At 46.8% G+C, this 26,218-nt stretch overlaps 1 protein-coding gene across 1 annotated transcript in view; it reads left to right on the top strand.

The window, feature by feature from the left end:
- ARHGAP39 (Rho GTPase activating protein 39) overlaps nt 1-26,218 on the top strand; it is a 291,601-nt gene that overhangs the window by 138,379 nt on the left and 127,004 nt on the right. Inside the window, exon 5 of the mRNA XM_077810773.1 lies at nt 6,784-7,345. Within this exon, the coding sequence (XP_077666899.1) occupies nt 6,784-7,345 (562 nt within the window). The remainder of the gene's footprint in view (nt 1-6,783; nt 7,346-26,218) is intronic.

Raw genomic sequence — 26,218 nt, 5'->3', positions numbered from 1 at the left:
GCTCAATATCTAGTTGGCAGCTGGTATCAAGTGGAGTGCCCCAGGTTCGGTCCTGGGGCTGGTTTTATTCAACATTTTCATTAATGATCTGGATGATGGGATTAATTGAACCCTCAGCAAGTTCGCAGATGACACTAAGCTGGGGGGAGAGGTAGATACAATGGAGGGAAGGAATAGGGTCCAGAGTGATCTAGACAAATTGGAGGATTGGGCCAAAAGAAATCTGATGAGGTTCAACAAGGACAAGTGCAGAGTTCTGTACTTAGAAAGGAAGAATCCCATGCACCATTACAGGCTAGGGATCGACTGGCTAAGTAGCAGTTCTGCAGAAAGGGACCTGGGGATTACAGTGGACGAGAAGCTGGATATGAGTCAGCAGTGTGCCCTTGTTGCCAAGAAGGCGAACAGCATATTGGGCTGAATTAGTAGGAACATTGCCAGCAGATGGAGGGAAGTGATTATTCCCCTCTATTCGGCACTTGTGAGACCACACCTGGAGTATTGTGTCCACTTTTGGTCCCCCCTCTACGGAAGGGATATGGACAAATTGGAGTGAATCCAGCGGAGGGCAACGAAAATGACTGGGGGGCTGGGGCACATGACTTATGAGGAGAGGCTGAGGGAACTGGGATTGTTTAGTCTGCGAAGAGAAGAATGAGGGGGGATTTGATAGCAGCCTTCAACTACCTGAAGAAGGGTTCCAAAGAGGATGGAGCTCGGCTGTTCTCAGTGGTGGCAGATGACAGAACAAGAAGCAATGGTTTCAAGTTGCAGTGGGGGAGGTCTAGGTTGGATATTAGGAAACACTATTTCCCTAGGAGGGTGGTGAAGTACTGGAATGGGTTACCTAGGGAGGTGGAGGAATCTCTATCCTTAGAGGTTTTTAAGGTCCAGCTGGACAAAGCCTTGGTTGGGTTGATTTAGTTGGTGTTGGTCCTGCTTTGAGCCAGGGGTTGGACTAGATGACCTCCTGAGGTCTCTTCCAACCCTAATATTCTATGATTCTATGAACCTATCGCAAAAGTTGAATGACGTGTAGAACCAAATCCTGCTGAAAGTCCCTCCTGCTTTTGCCTCTCCCTAAAGAAACCACATTGTGTCAGCGTGTGGCACATCCCCCTGCTTTTCTCATGCCCCTTTCTGGCACAGCTGTGACTGCAGGGCCATTTAGTCACGCTAACTCCATCTTGTAGACCTGCAAAGGCGATCAATGGCTTTCATGAGCTTTTCTGGAGGACTGGGCCCAGGGTGTGGTGATGTGCAAGTGGCAGGCTAGCTGCAGGGCTGGGGGTACAGAACTGCAGTGGAGTTCAGTGGAAAGGGTGCTTACCTGGGACTTGAGCCCTGGGTTCAATTCCCAGCTCAGCCACAGACTTTCTGTGACACCTTGGGCAAGTCATTTAGCCTCTCTGTGCCTCCGTTCCCATCGGTAAATAGAGAGAACTCTTCTCTGCCTCCCCAGGGTGCTGTGAGCATACAATCCATGAACAGCTGAGAGATGCTCAGATACTACAGTGATAAAGGCCATATAAATTGATGGAAACTTAGCGCTCTCCTCTCTTGCTGTTCTTTCTATGGCATTGTTGTGGCCATCACCGTGTGTCTGATCACTAATAGAAATCATGGCATTTATAGGGAGCTTTTACATTAAATGCACTTTACAGACATTAACAAAGAAATTCCCCAAACAGCCCTGTGAGGTGGGCAAAAAACTCTCTGTATTTAGACAGCAAATATTATCTCTGTATTTAGACAGCTCCTACGTATGGAACACCTTCCTTGGGCTGCTCCTGATCCCTTCTCAACACCACCGCTTCAGGATTGCCCACAGGAAATCAGCCAGGCTCAGAGGACCGAAGTGGAGGAGAGAGGGGATTGCACCTGCTTATGGACATAACTGCATTTGCTTTTGTTGACTATTTTGTATCACTGTGTATTAAAAATGTATATATTGGATCATCTCCCTCTCTAGTCTTCATAATCTGTTCGTCTTCTTAGATCGTAAACTGGTTGGAGCAAAGACCATCTTTGTATGTTTGTACAACACTTACTACATGAGGGCCCTGGTTGAGGCTACTGTAATATGAATACAAATACACTTTGCAACTGAGGAAACTGAAGCAGGGGAAGTGACTTGTGCAAGGGAATTGGTTTGGGAGCTGGAATTAGAACTCAGGATTTCTTGATTTCCAGTTGAGGGCTTAAGCCACCAGACTTCACCTCACTCTGCCCCCTGGGCCAGCTGTTATTTTTAGGGATAGTTACGTTTCCTGGCTTTATGCAAAAATCCCATCATACATAGAATCATAGAATATCAGGGTTGGAAGGGACCTCAGGAAGTCAGCTAGTCCAACCCCCTGCTCAGAGCAGGACCAATCCCCAACAATGCTATGATCGCTATAATCACATGCTATAACCGCTATCAGTTTTTGGTTTAAATACGTTTATCTTTACATCTGGTCTACATTTCCTAGACACAGCTAATTTTAAAGGCACACTGACAAGGCCTCCCATTTCAAATCAGTATTAATCTCTAGTGCTTTTCAAACATGAATTAACTTCCTCTCACTTTCTGTCACAGGGTGTATGTCATAAGGGCACTGTCTGGTCCCCATGGAATAGGTTCCTGGTCCATGACTGGGGTGTCTATGAGCTACAATGATTCAAATAATTGAGGTGTTCACTTCAGCTCTGCTTTCCCTGCCCCTTGCTCAATGATTGTTTTTAAGGCAGAAGGGGGCCCTAGTGTTTGGAGTGAAAATCTCTGTCCTTTCTCTTAGGGTAGTTCACACTTCTGGTTCTAGGCCCTGGTTCAGGACAGCACAATCAGTGCATCTTAAGCACATGCTTATGTGATGTCCTGAACAGCAATGCTTTCCTGACTCTGACCCCTACACTCTACTTTTGTGGGAAAGACCTTGCTGAATTTGGGGTTTTTCCCCCTCTGCCTAGTCATTCTCTGAGTTCACAGCCCTTTGAAGTAGGCAAACATCAATTCCTTTTACCAGTGGGAAAACTGAGTTGTGGAATGATTTGACTAAAGTCACACTGGAAATCTGGGGTAATGGTGGAAATAGAATGTGAGTCTCTTGACTCCTAAGGCTTCTGCCCCAACCACAAGACTTTCCTCCTTTCTTAAAGTTGCACTGTGTTAGCCAACTACTGCTGGTTATAACCAAAACCAATCCCTTCAATGCTGTGGAACTAACATTAAAAACACCGTACCTCTCACCTTAGGTCCTACACACAAACTCATCTCTGCATATGTTGTAGAGTGCACATATGCAGGACGCTCTGCCTGGGAGATGTTCAGTGAGAGCAGAGCTGGTTTTATGACCCCCTTCCTGTAAAGTTGGTTACTCTGTCAATATGGAAAGATGAAGTTTTCTCGTGAAGTTTTCTGACCAGTGGCCTTCTCCATGAGTGCACCACGTTCACATTCCCACCTCCCCTGGATATCTGTCTTTTGCCAGAACACATTTATTTTGAGCTGTTGGGAGCTAGTGAGTATTTTCACACAGCTGCAGAATGTGTCTCAGATGAGATGTAAAAACCAACAACCTGTTCTCTTGTGGTTAGTAAAGCTCCTACAGCCATTTTCACGAGAGTAGGAGTGTCAACCCCCAGCTTCTTGGCCAACTTGGAGTATTGTATTCTGTCTGCCTTCCATTTCTAGTGGAGATAGGATTTTTTTCGTCACTTCCTGGTTTACCCTATGGTGTAGCATTGGTGTGCTTAGTTAAATAGCAGTTATTTCAACCAGAGCTGGCTGCATTTCATTGCTGAGTGAAGCATCACATGCAAAAAGTAGTAATGAAAAGCGCATCGTGTAAACAGAGATGGAATTCTAGCTGCATGTATAAAGAGACTGATGTTCATAGCTGCCTTAATGCTTTCATTCCAGTGTTCTTATTAGAATTTGAATACTGGGTTAAATTCTGTACTGCTTTATATTCTGTACAACTCGTGGCCTGAGTTGTCTTTGCAGCTTGTATTTTTCAGTCTCTCTGGTCTCTCCGGTCTCACCCCCCAAGTCATGTTCTGTCGGGTTAGACAGCTTTGTATCAATGCAGACAGTGACAGTGCACTTTATGTACTACTAAGAGCTTGTGTATACAGGAAAGCTGTCATGGTATAAGGTAAGGTGTGAATTTAAACCATGTAGTTATACCGGTATAGCCCTCTGTGTAGAAAACCTTATTTGGATATAAAAGTGCCTTTTTTCAATCTAGCTTAGGTTGCATGAGTCAAGGTTTAGGCTAAACCAAAAAAAGCCACTCTCATAGCAAAGTAAGAGTGTCTACACCGAGCGTTATATCGGTATAGCTGTGCCATGAGAGACAGGCTAAGGCAATGACTTCCAAGGCTGTGCTGGGCACTGATGTATTGCACACAGTGTGCAGAGTATGTATTTGGGGAGAAAGAATGATCTTGTGGTTAAGGAACAGGTCTGGGTTTTGCCACATTGATGGTGGGAAAATCACTTCCCTCCTCCCTTCCTCAGTTTCTCCATCTGTAAAATGGGAATGACAGTTCCCTACAGGGACGTTGCAAGGTTTAGTTCGTTAATGTTTGTAAAGTGCTTTGAGGTCCTGAGATGGAAGGTGCAAATGTGTCATGCAGAGCAATACTGACTCTTATTAGGGTGTGCCCAGAGGGCAGTTATTGTATTTGGGGGAAAGCTTTGACATCAACTCTTCGCAAAAAAGCCTAGAACTTCATGTGCAAGTTCCTGGGATGCAGGCCTTGGCAGAACCTTTTTGTGCCTGAAGACCTAACTGGGTCTGGAAGCCCTTCCAAAATACTGGACTCCCCAGGCACCGAATGGGACCTAGCTCATGCTGCTCTCCTTTCCCAAGAGCTGTCTGCTGTAGCATTTGCTGTGGGTGGCACCCCGGTTTCTGGTGCCTTCCCCATACTCCAAATCACATGTTTAAGAGTGGAGAACCCCACTTCCTCCCACAGGTCCAACCCCCTTCCACAGCCTCTGGGAGGCAGGCATTAACCCCACAAATATATGCTGCATCTGGACATAAACCAGTGACTTTATCTGGGCGGGGCGATAGCTCGATGAGTGCAAGGAGCCATTCGGCAGCTCCTCATGGAGTCCCCCCCCAGCTATAGCACAACATCCTGAGTCCCCGGTGCCGAAATACAGAGCACTGCTGTCGAGCCTGAGTAACAGTCCAGACTGCCCCAGCTCCAGTGCCAGAAGAGGGCTCCTCTACCCCTGCAGGGACCACGGGTGCTTGGGAGCAATGCCAGCCCTGAGTGGTGATTCCTGCTCTCTGCTGGGTTGCCGGGTGTCTGTCTCTGTGGTTGCCTTGATGGTCAGGTCTCCTCTGCTGTGTCTGGACCACGCCTCTCGTCTGGCTGTAGCTGTGCCCTGACCTGTTCAATGTGCCAGGCCCCAGCCCCCCAGATCCAGGCTGCATCTGGGTCTGCTCCCTAAGGCAGCTGTAGCAGCTCACTGCCCAAGCCCTTGGTCCTCTTCCCACCACCAGAGCCAACCAAGTGTCCTGCAACCAATCCCCTGTCCCAACTTGGGTCGGGCTGAGCTCCTGCTGTCATTTGCTTCCAATGAGAGGTAGAACTGGCGTGGGATTTCCTCCCAGCCTTTTAACCAACCAGGTCTGGGGCACAGGGGCCAGGTCCCCTCTCTGCCCACCCATGGAGGGTGAGGTGGAGGGCTGGTGCTTGTACACTGCTGCCACATGCCTAGTGAGTGAGGGGCTCCACAGCGCAATGCAGAGAAAAGCCACAAACAGATGTCAGTACAACAGGCATTCTCAGTACTATAGCGAGCCTGTAGCAGGGCAGGGAAAGTTGGGCAGGACAGGGGACAAAATCCTATGCAAAGTAATCTCCAAAGCCTGCCTGTCTGTATGGAGGTCTGTATGGGTAGAACTAAATCTTTCCAGGCCACAGTCTGTTGGGTCAATAACCGCCCACTTGTGCAGCATATTCCTCTTGAATGTGGTTATATTTCTGCCTAATACAGAGCCAGCCCAATATTCAGCTTCTGAACGTCCAGAGGGAAATATCTCATTAACCCCTATTTGTATTCAACTCTGAATACTAAACGTGGCCCCAGTGTAGACCCCAAAAGCCCCTTCCCTCACAGGGCACGTGGACATATGAAGACTCATGACCCTAAGAGTGTGGCTTGGTGGAGCATATTCTACTCAGCAGACTCTGGTCACAGGTGAATGTCTTCCATTTCCAGCTGTACACTGAGCTGGATAAACATGTATAGCCTACCAGTGGTCTGAGATGATGACTTGTATATATCCCAGTTACATGGAGAGGCCTAAGGCAGGTAATGCCATCTGTCATTCCAGTCTGCTTTCCACACTGCGGGAAGCTCTCCGTGGAGTTACAGCTTGTACAGTCCCACTGGCTTCCTTTGACCATAGCTGTAAGTAGGAGTGAGCAAAATGGCCATAGTGATCAGTGGGAAGGGGGGATGAATGGAGCAATGACATCGGCTGATCAGTGGCTTCGCTCACCTGCTCTAATACAGCCTCTCCCAGTAGTAGCTAATAATATTGGCTGGTGAAATGTGACTGATGAAGTGTTTTACTTATTATCCATGATTCTGTCTGTTAGTTTTACATCTTTGTGGGGCTTAGGAACCCCTCTCCTAGGAGTGTCCACAACTTGGTGGGTGCATTGGGTGCCCTGTTAATTCTGTAATGATTGATTTGCTGTTCACTGTCTGTGAAGGATCTAAGTGGGTTGATGCAGATAGTAACAATGACTTGTCTGGCTATTGTTTCTCAGTCGGAGGATCTTGGTGCCTGTGCCCAGTTTGAGAGCAGCAGACAGAACAGAAATATGATGCCTAGTGCCAGCTGTGTCTTCCCTACCTTCACCCTACGAAAGCCCTCCTCGGAGACGGACATTGAGAACTGGGCCTCCAAGCACTTCAACAAGCACACCCAAGGGCTCTTCCGGAGGAAGGTCTCCATTGCCAACATGCTGGCCTGGAGCAGCGAGTCCATCAAGAAGCCCATGATCATGACCAGCGACCGCAACGTCAAGAAGGAAGCATGTGAGATATTTAAACTGATTCAGATGTACATGGGGGACCGGCGGGCCAAGGCAGATCAACTCAACGTGGCTTTGGAGATTGCCACCAAAGGCTGGAGCATGCAGGGTCTGAGGGACGAGCTATACATCCAGCTGTGCCGGCAGACCACTGAGAACTTCCGTTATGAGAGTCTGGCACGGGGCTGGGAGCTACTGGCTATTTGCCTGGCCTTCTTCCCGCCCACTCCCAAATTCCATTCCTACCTAGAAGGATATATTTACCGGCACATGGATCCGGTGAATGACACCAAAGGTAAGAGAGAGACTGCTGTTGGTTGATGTTTACCCTAAAGAACTTGAAACCCTTTTTTCCTTTTGTACTGTGCATTGTGACCTCCCTGTGAGACGAGTGAAGCACTTGTAAATAACCGGCCAGCCGGAGAGGCTTAGCGAAAGCATCCGTAGGCTTTAGCACTGGCCTTTCATCCCTGGGACACTGTGAAATCCAGCATGAGATCCAGCATGAAATGAGCTCAATAGCTTCATGTTAGACCTAAATGACAACTCATGGTTTCACCAAGCACCAGCTGGGCTCTTTTACACATGCACACATGCCACATGCACACATGTGTAACGTACAGATGTTTGGGGCCTTCTTCATCTCTGCTCAGGGCCCACACAGTCCTGCGCTGGTCCTCAGCGTGTATTTGTTCTGAGGAGAAATGTAAGTAGCCAGACCTGCATTTTGCTTATCTCTAGTGATGAAAATGTCACAGATTGCTGCGGTGTGATTTTTAACGATGTGCATGTCCTGCCGGTTCGCGAACACTGTCAGCAGAGAGCAGCCAGGCTATCCGGATGGCCCTCTTGATTATGGCAAGTATGGAAAAAGGGCTCCTCTGCACATCCAGAGTCCGATTTCCTGACTTCAGTGACAAAATTCCATTTTCTACCCCTGTTAGCCCTGCAGAGGCAACCCAGCTGTGGGGAAGGGAGCTGGATTATCTCCTGGCTTTTGCATCATCATCAGAATGCTTAACTCCGTTCCAACAGCAGAATCTCATTATCAGTGATGATACAGAAGCTGGAGAACAGCACCCAGCTTTACTCAGACGTGAGGGGCAGGCTGCGGAGCTGGCAGCTGGAAAAAACAGTTTCTCATAAATTTAGTACATTTCATCTGGCGTCCGTGAAAGACCCCCACAAGGCCATTGTTAAGGGTCCTTTTCAGAGCTGAACTGCACTTCAGAAGTGACAACTTCCTGTACTCCCCCTTCCTGTACTCCCCCTCAGACAAGCTTCACAATGCTAATCTCACTTTGGTGAGCACAGCATTAAATCTGAATCTCCATGCTCATTGCACAGGTTTGAAGCCATCAGAGCTATTAGGGCCTGCTCTTGCTCCCTTTGACTTCGCTGGGAGCAGGATTCAGGTCCTAAATGAAGATGAGGCAGTGGGATTGGCAGCATTTTGTTCTGGTAGCCCAACGGGTGTGCACAAGCATGTAGTCTGAGCCTGCTTCTTCATGGGAGCAAATTCTTACAGTGCTCTTGAACGGATGCGGTTTGCAGGGGTGGGACAGTGTAAAGGCTTCCATGTGCTCTTCGCAGGAGCAGGGGAAAAGCTTGCACCACCCAATCTCATTTTGTGCAGTGTCTGTCATGCCAGCTGTCTCCCAAAGTGCACATGCTTCGCAATGGGAAATACACCAAGCCAGCTCCTCCTTGCTTTGCACTGCGTCACTAGTGTGACATTGCTGTAAACTTGCTTTAGGCAAGTCTGGAGAGGATCACCCAGGTGTAGGGGCTCCCAGCTGCTTACAGCCTAGCAGGGAAAAGGGCATGACTGGAGAAAAGAGAGTATGGTTGGGGCACACCCATAACACATTGATCCTGGGCTGCACTTTCAGCCCCCAGTGCCCATTGGAGCCCCGTGTCAGTCAGCAGCCTGGATATTGCTCTGTCACTCAGTGCATGGGGGCACAGCCATGCACAAAGTAATGCCAGGATCAGGGGAGTGCAAAGGAGAGCATTTCACACCCCACCCCCGGACCCAGATGCAGGCGGCAGAAGAGATGGTTTCAGGTGAGGTTTGAACACAGAAAGAACATTGATAAGATACAGGAGAAGGCTCACAGACCAGGGCTGACCAGGGCACTGGGAGAAATAAGAAAAATGTTGCCAGTCGATGAGCTAAGAAGAGGCTGACACTCATGGAAGGTTTGTAAATGTCCCTAGATAGGCAGAGGGCATTTTGGACTGTATCTGGAAGTGAGTGGGGAGAAGTGGAGGCAACAAACCTAACTGGCTTCAAGACTGAGCTTGATAAGTTTATGGAGGGGATGGTAGGATGGGACTATCTACAATGGCATGTGGCCCATTGGCGACTGCCGGTAGCAAAAATCCCCGACTGCTGGAGACAGGACACTAGCTGGGGAGGGCTCTGAGTTACAACAGAGAATTCTTTCCCAGGTGTCTGTCTGTCTGGTCTTGCCCACATGCTCAGGGTCTAACTGATCGCCACATTTGGAGTCAGGAAGGAATTTTCCCCTGGCTCAGATTGGCAGAGAGCCTGGGGCGAGGGCGAGCGGGATTCAACTTCTGCAGTATGAGGCACAAGTCACTTGCAGGTATAAACTAGTGTAAATGGTGGATTTTCTGTAACTTTAAGTCTTCGTACCATGATTTGAAGACATCAGGAACTCAGCTAGAGGTTAAGGGTCTATTACAGCAGTGGGTGGGTGAGGGTCTGTGGCCTGCAATGTGCCAATGGTCAGAGTAGATGATCATGCTGGTCCCTTCTGACGTTAAAGTCTATGAGTCTGTGACTGGAAGGGAGATAAGGATGTGTTTCTCTTGTCTACACAGCAACTAGACATCTGCAGCCAGCCCGTGGCAGCTGACTAGAGCTTGGGCTGCAGGGCAGTTTCACTGTGTGGACTTGGGCTGGAGCATGGGCTCTAGGACCCAGTGAGCTGGTGGTGGGCGTCCCAGAGCTTGGGCTCTAGCCTGAGTCCAGAAGTTTACAGAGCAAGGAAACAGCCCTGCAGTCTGAGCCTGAATCAGCTGGCATGGGCCAGACATGGGTTTTTCTTTCTGTGTAGACGAGCCCTGAGCTGCATTCTGCATGGGCTGGTGTTCAGGCCATCGAGAGGGCGAGGAGGAAGTTAGACCTCAGCACATCCCATCTTTCTCTCCAGGCTCTGCTGGTGAGTTGGAAAGAGGAGCAGCTGCATCTTTAAAAGCTGCCCCTCTGCAAGTTCGATTTCAGCTCTGACCCATTAAGTGTCATTTCCCTATAAATGTCATCTGCAATATGGCAATCCCTGAATCATCTGCTTTCCACCTCCTTGCTGTCTGGCGCTGCAGTTAAAGCTAGTAATTGGTTACTCTAGACACTATTAATGTAAGGCTTTTATTTTCAATCATGAAGCAGTAAACCATATATTAACTCCTGACCGGGGCAAGCCGCAGCTAATGCTCTCTACCTGACGACCATTCAGGAGAAAATTATTTTTTAACGAGGTGTGAAAATGCATTAAACTGTTTCCTTTTCCTTTACCTTATAATAACTCACCAGGAGTCCCTGAGATGACAACGCTACAAAATCAGAGAGAGAACAAAGGTGCCAACACCTTTCCTGGCAGGCTGGAGCTGCAGACAGTCATTAAAATAAGCCACACAGTTGGCTGTGAAGTTTCCTTTATTTCTTGACCCATGTTTCCCCTGCTGTATAGTCAACAGCTTCTTAAGCAACGTCCTAGCCTCAGGAGGGAAGAACTCTCTCTGTCCCTTCAGCTCCCATCCAGTACGTGTGGTGCCCCGGGGGACAAACATTGCTCTGCTTGTTTGACCTGGACTCTTGAACAAATGCCTTAAATCTAGTTTCATCAACAGCATGATGTGCTGTTTGGTTGATTCTCTTTATTACAGCTCTGCATTGGAGCCTACTGTCTGGTGTAACCCCTGCTGGTCATTCAAACCAAGGCTGGGGAGCAACCCTCTGTTTTCCCTGCGCACTAGCACTTAGGCTTATCTTGACAGCAGCTGCTTAAGGGTTTAGTCTTGCAGAAACACAGGTATCAACACATGTGTATACAAGTTTGTTAATTATACGTAGCCTGGTTCCTCCTTCTCCATGGCCTTCCCAAGTCACAGCTGTCCAGGTGCCTCATTCATCTCCTGATCTGGTTCAAAATCCCCCCTTCCCCACTTTTGTTAAAAGGCTCGACTTAGGGTATGTCTATACTAGAAACGTAAGCCACCGCAGTAATCAGCTCTGCTGGCAGCTTCCTGCTGAGACCCTGGCTGCCTCACGGGCTCCTGGCAGGCTGCCTCACAGGCTCCCGGGCTGCCCCTATCCCCCACCACTGGGAGTGGGGTCCAGCCACCCAGACCTCTCGCCCTGACTCCCAGCCAGGAGTGGGGTCCAACCACCTAGCTTTCCAGGGAGCTGGGGGGCAGGTGGGCCCTTGCTTCCCAGCTTTCTTCTCAGTTTCATGGCTCATGCCATGAAATTGACAAGACTGCCAGCAGTCGATGTAAGGAACACAGTGTCTAGGGGACACTGCATCACCCTAACTACACCAACATAAGCCCTACGCCTCTCATGGAAGTGGAGTTATGTCGGTGTAGTAGGACACTGACATCGGCAGTGACACAGATCGATGTAAGCTGCCTTATGTCAACCTAACTGTGTAGTGTAGACCAGGCCTCAGTCCAAGCAACATTACCATCTAAGTGTGTCTTGTCCTTCCAAATCCCTCTCTGTCCCTGCTCAAAATCTAGTCACCTATTGTGCAAGTGCCTTCTCCTGTGCATCTCTTGCTGCCTAGAACAGCCTTTCTGTATCTCTCCATCCATTTCAAATCATAGCTGAAAACCTCTTTCATCCTTGTCTCTCCCTCTTAGCTTCTCTCTGCCTTAAATTATGTACAGCAAGACCCCTTAAATCAAGTTGGAGCATCACAACATGGGTCTTATGTTTCCCAAAGGCTGCATATGTGAGTTAAAGATCTATTGAATCTATCTGATCTACTGGCTTGTCTGGTCCCCATCACCATAAACAATATTTGGGCATCGCCTCCACATATTTAAAAGTAGATACAGCAATAACCATTTCTCCCTTCTCAGTCTGTGGGAGAACTAGCCGGATTAATAGTTTAGCATTTGTGGGGGAGTGTGTGTGTTGTGTATACGAAGAACTTACTAAGGGAAGATGAAATCTGAGAGATGAGGTTTTTTAGATTTAGTTCCAAGTGATGAGGGCTGTCATCTCATCTCCTGTGGCATTGAGTTCCACAGTCTAGATCTGTCTCCTGGTAAAGTTTGGTCTCATGTAAGTGTCTACATGAGGAGAAGATTTCTGATAGTAGATGGCTCCTTAATCTTTGCATACAAAGTCACAACAAGATGCAATGGCTGGAAGCCAAAGCTAGACAAACTCAGGCTGGAAATAAGGCAAACATTTTTAACAGAGACAGTAATTAACCATTGAAACAATTTACCGAGGAACGTGGTAGTCTCCATCACTTGGAACCTCTAAATCAAGATTGGGTGTTTCTAAAAAGTATGATCTAGTTCAATCATAAAATCTGGGCTTGATGCAGGAAGCACTGGGTGAGGTTCTGTGGCCTGTGGTATGCAGGAGGTCAGATTAGGTTTAGGTGATCCTAGTGGTTCCTTCTGGCCTGAACATCCATGATTCTCTGAGCCTTCCCCACAGGTTGACTGTTTCATGGTTCCAGTGGAACATAGTTATGGCTGAGGAGGGGAGGTGATCTCTCATGTAGCTGGGGTCATTTCCATGGAGAATTTTGAATATCAGGACAGGGACCTTGTATTGGGTTGTATTCAGAAAGGAGCCAGTGCAGTGAGCAGAGCCCCACAGGGCTGTGTTCATGGCTCCAAGTGCTGCTATCAGACAGGCTGATGCATTTTGTACTTCATGGAGCTTTTCCAGGGCTCGAGGCTTCATTCCGACATCTGGGTTACAGTAAGCGAGCCTGGCAGCCATGCATGGCCAGTTCTGAGTCTGCTACAAGCAGGCATACACTTCTGGCAAGTTGCAGATGGAAACTGGGAGTGTTTTGCTGCCATGACTGTTTGGGCACCCAGTAAAGATGCCCAAAGACCAAAAGCCTACAGATTGATTTAATATGCAGGAATAGGCCCTGGATAGCAGAGAGGTTACATGGAAGGCAAGTTCTTGAAAGTGCTTCTCTCTTCTTACCGGTATCAGTTGGTCTTGCCTGGGTCCGACTGCTCTGTGCCCATGGTGATGCTCTGAGTTGGACACACAAGCTGGGCGATGGTGCTGGCTACGTTCGATGTAGGGGAGCAGCAGAGCTGGGTGTTGTCTGTGTCTTCCTGGCCATTCAGCCCTTGTTGGCTGTCTAGAGATGCTGAATAATGTGGGGGTTATTGGGTTTTGGAGGTGGAGAAGCAATTCTCCATAACAACCTCTTGGGTTTGGTTGGAGAGGATGGGCCTGAGCCACTTCGGGGTATTTCTGGTCACCCCGGCAACCTCTCGAGGGCCAGACAGAGGTATCTGGTGATCAGTGGTATTAGGTGCAGCAGAGGGGTCCAGCAAGGTGAGTGTGGATGGACTTGTCCTCTCTTTGGGCATAAGGAGGCCATCCCTTAGAGCCACAAATGCTGTCTGTCCCTGTGGTGGGTTGAAAGGGACCCAGGATAATGGCAGCTACCAGGTGGTGTTGGAGACTGTGGTTTTGAAGCTAGATACTGGGCAGTGGTTTGCAAGGCCTTGAAGATGAGTAGCTGCCACCTGCTCCAGTTTTATACAGGTTAATTGTGGCCCTCGGGCCCCAGGCAAATTGCCAGAATAGGCCTCGTTTAGGCAAAGCTTGGGCACCCTCTGTGTGATCCCTGTATCTTGTGTTTGTATAGTGGGCGAGGGATTGCTTTCCAGCTCTGCCTCTTTGGGCTGGCATGCATGCAGCAGCTTGCACTTTATCATTGGTTTCATCATCAGTTCTGAAGCAGCACCGTTTAGTGCAGATGCCTGTTTTCGATGATGTATAGTAGCCGTCCAACAGAGCCAGATAGGTACCCATGCACCTATGGCAGCTTGGAACACCATTAGAGCTCCAACAGGCTTCCAAGTGGCTGTCTTCTGCCATCACCCCCAGTGCCTTTGCCTGTGAACTGCCAGCCTGCAAAGTGATATAATGGAAAAAAGGCCTATGTAATTTTGTGACGGTACATGCAAAGGCCTCAAGTCCTGGAGCAGGGAGGGGCTAACCCCACTGTACCTGGCTGTGGGAGCCTGAACCAGGAATGCTGGGTTTCATTCTGGGCATCTCATTGTTGGAAAGATATTGGCAAAGTTTAAAGAGCAAACAATGTGGAGCTTGGCGGAGTGATGACTAAGGGAGGGGACCAGAACGGGCTTCAAATACTAGTGAGGCATAAGCACCAGGGAGGGCTTGTATGTGGGAGTCAGGGATGTGGGGAGCAATGAGGGATAATAGGATAAAGGTTAGAAGGGGGAAGTGGGAGATAATGTTTTGGGAAAACTTCCTAACCAGGAAACTCATTGGTTCTGGGATCATCGTCCCAAAGAAGTAAAACTCATGTCTCAAAGCCTTGGAAAGAATAACCCTATTCTGCTTCCCAGGATTGGACCAGCCAGCACCTAAGAGCAGGTGTCCTCCCTCCGCTTCCCTGCGAGTGGGAGTCATGTGGGGAGCAGAGAGAGCAGGTGCTCAGACGCTGCCGTGGTGAGGGCAGGATAGGGACGTAAGTAGAATCGAGAGATCCTTGTAGAATGCCGTGCAATGGGCTGTCCCAGTGGAACGTGTCCAGAGCACTGGGCACCCAGTGTGGAATAGCCGCCAGCATTACTTTTTGGTGAGGGTGCTAGTGATCGGGGTCCACGTTCAAACAGCATGACTAGTGCTGCTAGCTCGGCCTCCTTGAGCCAGCTGCCAAACAGCCGGAGTGTGGAGCGTCTGAGGGCAGAGCAGCTTGCCGTGGGCAGAGACCATCACTGCGGCATTGTAGCCTCTCTTTCTGCAGAGACAAGCCCCTTCCCTTGTTTGCCGGCTCCTCTGCTGCCTGTTTTCCTGGAGTTCACATGTGGGTGGCAGGCAGCGGAGCGCTGGGCTGGACACAGAGGGCTTCTTGTTCTCGGTGGATTCAATTCCTTACCCAGACGAGCCCATGGAGGGTAGGGTGAGATCATGTTCCCTGGCCTTGCGGCTGCTGGTTGTGGTGGTCTGGCTTTCTGAGTGGGTGACTGTGTGTATGACAGGTGCTCTGTGGGCACGGACAGGGAGAACAGCAGCCACTGTGCAAACTCCAAAATAAGAGAGTGCAGCCCCTCTCCCCTGTCCCCCGAGAGCTGCAATGACGCTGACTCTTTGGGAAGTAGCAGATTTGTTACTGTACCTCTCTGATCAGTACTGTGCCCATTAAATCATCCAGCCAGCAACCTGCTGGCTTCCACTCACTGAATCATCCGGAACTGTGTGTGTGTGCGTGTGCATTCTCTGTATCCACAGCCCTCCCAAGCTTTGCCCCAGCGAGAGCCATGTGGGCATTTGCCGTGGGCCCAATGGCTGTTCCAGGGAACATCACGGCCACCCTTTTCTTTAATGCAGAGTTGTGGCTTGTGGATACTAAAGGTCCCAATATCCAGTGCTCCATTTTGATCCAAGATGGATCAGTACATGCTGGGACCTGCTGTCTCTGGGGGCAGTTTCAGGCTGAACTGTAGATTTGACATGGGGGCCATGCTGTTGTCTCTTGGTTCCTCTGACTCCCCTTGTTGTTTTAAATCCTGTTTCAAACCCTCACCTGCTCTCTCCCCTTAATGCTGCTGCTGCTGATTTGATGTCGCTCTCTTCCTTTTCCTGAGGCTCACTCTGCAGTTCTGGGTCAGGGACCCCCAACTGGTGGTTGTGTGTTGATTTTTATTGCTGTGCCCTTCTACCCCCGGACTCCCATGCTTCATATCAAAGGCACTAGATAAATCACAGTGTCATGCTAGAGACCAACTGTCTTGCTGCTGATGTGACATTATGAGCCCCTATCAGTATGACTGAAGGGAAGACAAGCTGATAAGCAATGACTTCTATATTATACTGGCCCCCTGTGAGGGGGCTTGTCTTCCTCCACCTCTAACTCTAGGCTTCTGCAAGGCATTTGGCTTGGTACCACACAAGATTTTGATTAAAAAACTAGAATGATATAAAATGAAAGTGGGGCACATTACATGGATTAAAAGATGGCTAACTGTTAGGTCTCAAAATGAAATTGTAAAGGGGGAATCATCATCAAGCAGGTGTGTTTCTAGTGGAGTGGTTCTTGGCCCTATACTGTTTACAGTTTTTATCAGTGACCTGAAAGAAAACAAAACCTGATAAAGTTTACAGATGACATAAGAATTTGGGGGAGTGGTAGATAATGAAGAGGACGGGTCACTGTATTAGTGATCTGGATTGCTTGGGGAGCATTTTACTATGGCTAAATGTAAATGTATACCTCTGGGAACAAAGAATGGAGGCCATACTTACAGCATGGTGGACTCTGTTCTGGGAAGCAGTGACTCTGAAAGAGATTTGGGGGTGATGGTGGATAATCTGCTGAACATGAACTGCCAGTGCAACATTGCAACCAAAAGGGCTAATGGGATCCTTGGATGCATAAACAGGGAATCTCAAGTAGGAGCAGAGAAGTTATTTTACCTCTGAATTTGGCACTTCTGTGACTGCTGCTGGAATCCTGTGCCCACAAACCAAGAAAGATGCTGAAAAAATTGGAGAGAGTTTAAGAGAAGAGCCACGAGAATGATTAAAGGATTAGAAAACCTGCCTTATAGTGATAGATGTAAGGAGCTCAATCTATTAGTTTAGCAAAAAGAAGGTTAAGGGGTGATTTGATCACAGTCTATAAGAACCTACGTGGGGAACAAATATTTGATAGTGGCTTCTTCAATCTAGCAGAGAAGGATCTAACACATTCCAATGGCTGGAAGTTAAAGCTAGACAAATTCAGACTAGAAATAAGTCATAATTTTTTAACAGTGAGGGTAATTGGCCATTGGATCCATTTACCAAGGGTCTTGGTGGCTTCTCCATCACTGGCAATTTTAAAATCCAAATTCTAACAGCTATGCTCTAGGAATGATTTGGGGGCAGGTCTCTGGCCTGTGTTAAACAGGAGTTCAGGCTAGATGATCACAATGGTTTCTTCTGGCTTTGGAATCTATGAGTCTACCAAAGAGACCATTTAAGGTATGGTGGCCCTTAAAGACCAACTCTGGTCATCTGTCCTATGATGGCTACTCTTCAATCCCTGATTGTAATTTTCCCAAGGGCCTGATAACCTGGACCTTAGAAAGTCCTGTCCCTCTCAGCTGTTTCCCAAGAATCTCACCCCACCCCCTAAACAGTTTCAGCTCCTTCCCAACCTCTCTCACCGTGCCTCCTTCTGCCTGAGTTGCAGCCTTTTCTCCCAGCTGCTGCTAGTCAAATAATTAGCCTCAGGTGGGGGAAGCTGTTCTGTCCATTAACTCCTCTGTGGCTGTTGCTGTGTAGGGTTTATACACCCCATCACCATGCCCCAATCCTGCAAGCCCAGCAGCTGCAGAGCCCCCACTGACCCGAGCTCTCCAGGACCTGGCCCCTGGGCTGTAAACAGACTGCAGATGAAGGTAGTTGTTGATAGTCATCCCATCCCCCTGTCTCCCTTAGCCACCCTATAGCCAAACTCACGGTACAAAAGGCGGGATCAGAACATGGGATTAGGCGTGAAGAGACCCATATTCTATTCCTGGCTCTGTGCCTAACTTTATATGCAAATGCAGTATAGTCCTAACCAGTAATATATATAACAGGTACTTCAAAGGGGCCAGTTTCTCAAAGCTAAAAACAATCATGAGCAAAATTGAATGGGAGATAAATACAAACATAAAAATGTGAAGGACAGTGGAGTGTTGTTTAAGAATGCTTTACTAGGCGCCCCAAAACCCACAATTCTGCAATCACTTAAAGTTTCTTTGGTTAGAAACCCTACCCCCAAACATCCTGGTTAAGAGGGGTCATGAAAGTAGCAAGTAATTTTTTTTAAAAAAATGGAAAAATGGAGAAGTTGATTGCAATGAAAACAAATTGGCAGTTACGAAATGCAGACAACTGATAAGACAAGCTAAAGGTATCAGTGAACAATCTGTGGCTAACAAGGTTAAGGACAATAAGAGGGAATTCTTTATTATATCAGGAACAAACAAATACCTTACATTAGCACAGCTCCACTATTAGATAATGATAGTAAAATTATGAGTCAAGATGCTGAAAAGGCAGAAAAATAGTCAATAAATATTTCTGTATCTGAAAGGAAGCAGACTGATGTACTCATATCTTATATTGATAAGGAAATATTTTCTATTCTTTAAATAATTAGGGAGGATATGAAACAGCAGCTATTAAACATTTTTAAATCAGCAGGACCAAGGTTATTAAAAGATTTAGCCGAGGAGCTCTCTGAACCACTAACGTTGATTTTTAACAAATTTTAGAACACTGGAGAGGTTTGAGAGGACTGGAAAAGCTAATACTGATCCCTGGCAAAATCTTGAAAAGGCTGACACAAGGCACAGTCGGTAAGGAATTAAGGAATGGTAGCACAATTAAAGCCATCCAATATGATTTTACAGAAAATAGATCATGTCAAACAAACTTGACACTTTTGATGCAAGTACCAGTCTGATTGATGAAGGTAGCTGAGTTGATGTTAGCCTTCTGTAAGGCATTCGAGTTAGTCCCATGTGACGTTCTGATTTTATGAAAAGTAGCATTATATAAAATCGGTGTAGTCCATATTAAATAGATTGGGAACTGGCTAACAGAGATCTCAACAAGTGATTGTAATGAGAAATCATCATCCTATGGGGGTGTTTCTAGTGGGGTCCCCCCCCAGATCTGTTCTTGAGCCACAACTATGCAATATCTTCATCAATGACCTGAAAGAGAGTATAAAATCTTTACTGGTAAAGCTTGCAGGTGACACACAAATGTGTGAAGTGGAAAATAATGACGGGGACAGGTCAGTTATACAGAGTGAGCTGGATTATTTGGCAAGGTGAGCTCATTTGAACATGAGTTTTATCACAACCAAATGTAAGGACATGTGTAGGAAAAAAGGGTAGGTCATACTTATAAATGGGTTGTGCAGAATTTTATTTTTATTTATCATTTCAGCAGATAATATCAGTGTTTATTTTTAAGCATTTTCCCCATTTTTAATCGATTTAAATTTTCACACTTGTGGGAAATTATGCAGAGAGTCAGACAATAATTATTTAATGATGGTAGATTTTGAGATTCAAAAACTTAAAAGCTTTATAACCATTAAAAACACTAATTGTCAAAATCACATAAAAATATATGAAGTAAATATCGTTAAATAAAACTCTACGTTCTTAAGCAGTATTTTTCTCATGTTGCATATCTGTAAATTTCAATTATTATCAATGGAAATTTTTTTCATGTGTGTGTACCATAAAATTGATGTTTAGTGATATTTACCTATAAAAATCTAATCCTCCTAAGTTTACTTATAGGAGGGGAGACAGTATCTTGGAGTGATGTGACACTGAAAAGGATTTAGGAGAAAAGGTAGATAATCAGTTGAACATGAGATCCCAATGTGAGGCTGTGGCTAAGAGGGCAAATTCCGACCTATTCATGATGACGACAGCACCTCCTTTGTCAGCCTCTTTGATTATGATGTCAGAGTTGTTTCTGAGGCTGTGGATGTCACTGTGTTCTGCATCCCCTTAGATTTAGAAGTAGGGGAATATTGAATAGGAATAGGGAGGTGGTATTACCTCTATATATATGGCATTAGTGAGACCATTACTGGAATAATGTGTCCAATTCTGCAGTCCACACTACAAGAAAGATTTGAGATCTGGAAAACCTGCCTTATAGTGAGAGACTAAAGAAGCTCAGTCTATTTAGTTAGTTTTTCGAAGAGAAAAGGGTAAGAGATGACTTGATCATGGTCTAAGAATACCTACATGGAGAAGAGATTTCTGGTAGTAGATGGCTCTTTAATCTAGCAGAAAAAGCTTAATGAGATCCAATGGTTGGAAGCTGAAGCTAGACAGATGTAGGTTAGAAATAAAGCACACATTTTTAACAGTGAAGGTGATTAACCATTGGAACAACTTACTTAGGGATGTGATGGATTCTCTGTAACTTGAAGTCTTTAAATCAAGACCAGATGTCTTTCTAAAAGTTGGGCTATCAGAGTTACAGGCTTGAGATAGACATTACTGGGCGAGGTTCTCTGACCTGTGTTATGCAGGAGGTCAGACTATATGATCTTAATACCATCCCTTCCAGCTTTAAAATCTTTCTGTTTTCTCACCTATAAAATGAGGGTAATTATATGGACCTAGGTCACAGGGGAGCCAACAGATTAAGTTTTTGCGGAGCATTTTGAGATCCTTTGCTGGAAGGTGCTATAGACACACCAAGTACTGTACTATGAATAACACATTCTCATAAAGCAGTCTCTTGGGCCTATTGTTCTAGTTTCTCTCTTCTGACCTCCCTCCAATTTACAGGCACCTCTTTGGCACGGAGATGCTATTCTGGTGCAAAACATAGGATTCGGGGTGCTGAATCACTAGTGCCAACAGATAAAGACTCTCCTCTCCCTTGCTTCCTGTCCTGCCGCCTCTGTGCAATACAAGAGAGACTGGCTTGGATCAACAAAAAGAAAAGGAGGACTTGTGGCACCTTAGAGACTAACAAATTTCTTTGAGCATAAGCTTTTGTGAGCTACAGCTCACTTCATCGGATGCATGCAGTGGAAAATACAGTGGGGATGATCATGCATCCGATGAAGTGAGATGTAGCTCACGAAAGCTTATGCTCAAATAAATTTGTTAGTCTCCAAGATGCCACAAGTACTCCTTTTCTTTTTACTGTAACAAGAGTGATCAGGTAAGGTGAGCTATTACCAGCGGGGGGGGGGGGACCTTTTGTAGTGATAATTAAGGTGGGCCATTTCCAGCAGTTGACAAGAAAGTGTGAGGAACAACGGGGGAGAAATGTAATCGAGTGACCAAAGAGATTGAAGTGTTCTCCGACTGGTTTTTGAATGTTATAATTCTTGACGTCTGATTTGTGCCCATTTATTCTTTTACGTAGAGACTGTCCAGTTTCGCCAATGAACGTGGCAGAGGGGCATTGCTGGCACATGATGGCATATATTACATTGGTAGATGCACAAATAAACGAGCCGTCACGGTGCCAATGTCTGAGATGATGGGACGTCCAGGATTTCCAGGTTTATGGATCTTGGGTAGCAGATAGAAGGTCCTCCTGAAGGTTGAAACAACAGACTGGACTTCTACATAAGTGCTTCCACTGATGTGCACGGGCTGAAATTGTGGAAAAGCAGCATCACTTGCCCCATAACCTCAGCTGTGCAGAACACAGTGACATCCATAGCCTCAGAAACAACTCTGACATCATAATAAAAGAAGCTGACAAAGGAGGTGCTGTCGTCATCATGAATAGGTCGGAATATGAACAAGAGGCTGCTCGGCAGCTCTCCAACACCACTTTCTACAAGCCATTACCCTCTGATCCCACTGAGGGTTACCAAAAGAAACTACAGCATTTGTTCAAGAAACTCCCTGAAAAAGCACAAGAACAAATCCGCACAGACACACCCCTGGAACCCCGACCTGCGGTATTCTATCTGCTACTCAAGATCCATAAACCTGGAAATCCTGGATGCCCCATCACCTCAGGCATTGGCACCCTGATAGCAGGATTGTCTGGCTATGTAGACTCCCTCCTCAGGCCCTACGCTACCAGCACTCCCAGCTACCTTCGAGACACCACTGTCTTCCTGAGGAAACTACAATCCATCGGTGATCTTCCAGAAAACACCATCCTGGCCACTATGGATGCAGAAGCCCTCTACACCAACATTCCACACAAAGATGGACTAGAAGCCGTCAGGAACAGTATCCCCGATAATGTCACAGCAAGCCTGGTGGCTGAACTTTGTGACTTTGTCCTCACCCATAACTATTTCACATTTGGGGACAATCATAGAATCATAGAATCATAGAATATCAGGGTTGGAAGGGACCCCTGAAGGTCATCTAGTCCAACCCCCTGCTCGAAGCAGGACCAATTCCCAGTTAAATCATCCCAGCCAGGGCTTTGTCAAGCCTGACCTTAAAAACTTCCAAGGAAGGAGATTCCACCACCTCCCTAGGCAACGCATTCCAGTGTTTCACCACCCTCTTAGTGAAAAAGTTTTTCCTAATATCCAATCTAAACCTCCCCCACTGCAACTTGAGGCCATTACTCCTCGTTCTGTCATCTGCTACCATTGAGAACAGTCTAGAGCCATCCTCTTTGGAACCCCCTTTCAGGTAGTTGAAAGCAGCTATCAAATCCCCCCTCATTCTTCTCTTCTGCAGGCTAAACAATCCCAGCTCCCTCAGCCTCTCCTCATAAGTCATGTGTTCTAGACCCCTAATCATTTTTGTTGCCCTTCGCTGGACTCTCTCCAATTTATCCACATCCTTCTTGTAGTGTGGGGCCCAAAACTGGACACAGTACTCCAGATGAGGCCTCACCAATGTCGAATAGAGGGGGACGATCACGTCCCTCAATCTGCTCGCTATGCCCCTACGTATACATCCCAAAATGCCATTGGCCTTCTTGGCAACAAGGGCACACTGCTGACTCATATCCAGCTTCTCGTCCACTGTCACCCCTAGGTCCTTTTCCGCAGAACTGCTGCCTAGCCATTCGGTCCCTAGTCTGTAGCGGTGCATTGGATTCTTCCGTCCTAAGTGCAGGACCCTGCACTTATCCTTATTGAACCTCATCAGATTTCTTTTGGCCCAATCCTCCAATTTGTCTAGGTCCTTCTGTATCCTATCCCTCCCCTCCAGCGTATCTACCACTCCTCCCAGTTTAGTATCGTCCGCAAATTTGCTGAGAGTGCAATCCACACCATCCTCCAGATCATTTATGAAGATATTGAACAAAACCGGCCCCAGGACCGACCCCTGGGGCACTCCACTTGACACCGGCTGCCAACTAGACATGGAGCCATTGATCACTACCCGTTGAGCCCGACAATCTAGCCAGCTTTCTACCCACCCTATAGTGCATTCATCCAGCCCATACTTCCTTAACTTGCTGACAAGAATACTGTGGGAGACCGTGTCAAAAGCTTTGCTAAAGTCAAGAAACAATACATCCACTGCTTTCCCTTCATCCACAGAACCAGTAATCTCATGATAAAAGGCGATTAGATTAGTCAGGCATGACCTTCCCTTGGTGAATCCATGCTGGCTGTTCCTGATGTATACCTTCAAATCAGCGGCACTGCTATGGGTACCTGTGTGGCCCCACAGTATGCCAACATTTTTATGGCTGACTTAGAACAACACTTCCTCAGCTCTCGTCCCCTAATACCCCTACTCTACTTGCGCTACATTGATGATATCTTCATCATCTGGACTCATGGAAAAGAAGCCCTTGAGCAATTTCACCACGATTTCAACAATTTCCATCCCACCATCAACCTCAGCCTGGACCAGTCCACACAAGAGATCCACTTCCTGGACACTACAGTGCTAATAAGCAACGGTCACATAACTACCATCCTATACCGGAAACCTACTGACCGCTATACTTACTTACATGCCTCCAGCTTTCATCCAGACCACACCACACGATCCATTGTCTACAGCCAAGCTCTACGATACAACCGCATTTGCTCCAACCCCTATGACAGAGACAAACACTGACAAGATCTCTGTCAAGCCTTCTTACAACTACAATACCCACCTGCTGAACTGAAGAAACAGATTGACAGAGCCAGAAGAGTACCCAGAAGTCACCTACTACAGGACAGGCCCAACAAAGAAAATAACAGAACGCCACTAGCCATCACCTTCAGCCCCCAACTAAAACCTCTCCAACGCATCATCAAGAATCTACAACCTATCCTGAAGGATGACCCATCACTCTCACAGATCTAGGGAGACAGGCCAGTCCTTGCTTACAGACAGCCCCCCAACCTGAAGCAAATACTCACCAGCCACCACACAACAAAAACACTAACCCAGGAACCTATCCTTGCAACAAAGCCCGTTGCCAACTCTGTCCACATATTTATTCAGGGGACACCATCATAGGGCCTAATCACATCAGCCACACTATCAGAGGCTCGTTCACTTGCACATCTACCAATGTGATAGATGCCATCATGTGCCAGCAATGCCCCTCTGCCATGTACATTGGTCAAACTGGACAGTCTCTACGTAAAAGAATAAATGGACACAAATCAGACGTCAAGAATTATAACATTCAAAAACCAGTCGGAGAACACTTCAATCTCTTTGGTCACTCGATTACAGACCTAAAAGTGGCAATTCTTCAACAAAAGAACTTCAAAAACAGACTCCAACCAGAGACTGCTGAATTGGAATTAATTTGCAAACTGGATACAATTAACTTAGGCTTGAATAAAGACTGGGAGTGGATGTGTCATTACACAAAGTAAAACTATTTCCCCATGTTTATTCCCCCCCCCACACACACACTGTTCCTCACACGTTCTTGTCAACTGCTGGAAATGGCCCACCTTGATTATCACTGCAAAAGGTTTCCTCCTCCCCCACCCCCTCTCTCTCCTGCTGGTAATAGCTCACCTTACCTGATCACTCTCGTTACAGTGTGTATGGTAACACCCATTGTTTCATGTTCTCTGTGTATATAAAATCTCCCCACTGTATTTTCCACTACATGCGTCCAATGAAGTGAGCTGTGGCTCACGAAAACTTATGATCAAATAAATTTTTTAGTCTCTAACATGCCACAGATCCTCCTTTCCTTTTCTTTCTGCGGATACAGACTAACACGGCTGCTACTCTGAAACCTGGCTTGGATCAGAGGGGCTATTCTGGCAATATGTGATGTCTGTAACTATCCCCAAATTTCAGAGTAGCAGCCATGTTAGTCTGTATCTGTAAAAAGATACACACCTTAGAGACTAACAAATTTATTAGAGCATAAGCTTTCGTGAGCTACAGCTCACTTCATTGGATGCGTACAGTGGAAAATATAGTGGGGAGATTTTATACCTAAGCCTAGGGAGCATTTAATCGCTCTTTCCCTTGAAATGTTCTTTGCCATTGTGATTGCAGACATTAATTAAACAAGAACATTCCTGGAGTTAGAAAGCAATAAATGGGTATCACACTGAGCACAGCTGATAAATCTGAGACCTGGTTTGCAAGCATCCGCTGACTCACTGTGATTGTTACTGGTTTTGAGCAAAGAGGCCTGGGGAGTTTTAACCTTCACCATTGGCTCATTAAGCCATTTGTTACGGTGTCATAAACAGACATCCAGTGGGGTTGGGAGATGATCAGAAGGGGGAAAATGGGGTGATCCTCATGGCTCCATACTTCCTCCCAGGGATCAGAGCTAGGGTAGTTCTGTGCTTCGTAATATACAGAGCTGCAGTTCATCCTGCTCCGAGGGCAGAGGATTCAGAGGCCGCTCTGTGATTTGTAAAGTGCAGTTATTGCAACTTGAGGTGGATGCAAACGGTCTCAAAACGCTGCACCGGGATTGAAGCAGAGGCAAAAGAGGAGCAGGCAAAAGTTCAGGTACACACATAGCCATTGTCAGGGTGGGTGAGTCCAGTTAGGCCGGTATCCCGGCTGCTGCAGGGAGCAGTACTCAGTACTGTACATTTGGGGGTGGGAAGCATCCTCATCCCCGAGCATGGGATTTGATTACCATTAGGTAATAGGTATATTTGGACACCTTAGAAATATATCCTCATGCTACCTGAGTACAGTTTGCAACATTTAATTAAGAGAAAATGCTTCCCAAGCTGGGCCCCTGCTTTGTTGGAGGAGATTGTATGTGAGCTAGAGATTATTTTATAGGGTGCATCTACACAGCAGCTGGGAAGCTGTAGTTCCCGGCCCAGGGAGACTTAACACACTAAAAATAGCAGTGTGTCTGTGGCTGCATAGTCAACAACTCAGGCTGGCCACCCTAGGATCTCTGATGGGTCGTACTTTTGCCTGCTCCTCTTTTACCTCGGGCTAGACCCAGCCACCGCGGCCACACTGGTATTTTTAGCACACTAGG

The sequence above is a fragment of the Eretmochelys imbricata genome, chromosome 2 (genome assembly GCF_965152235.1).
Source record: "Eretmochelys imbricata isolate rEreImb1 chromosome 2, rEreImb1.hap1, whole genome shotgun sequence".
NCBI classification, from domain to species: domain Eukaryota; kingdom Metazoa; phylum Chordata; order Testudines; family Cheloniidae; genus Eretmochelys; species Eretmochelys imbricata.
This window is presented reverse-complemented; position numbering and strand designations above follow the sequence as displayed.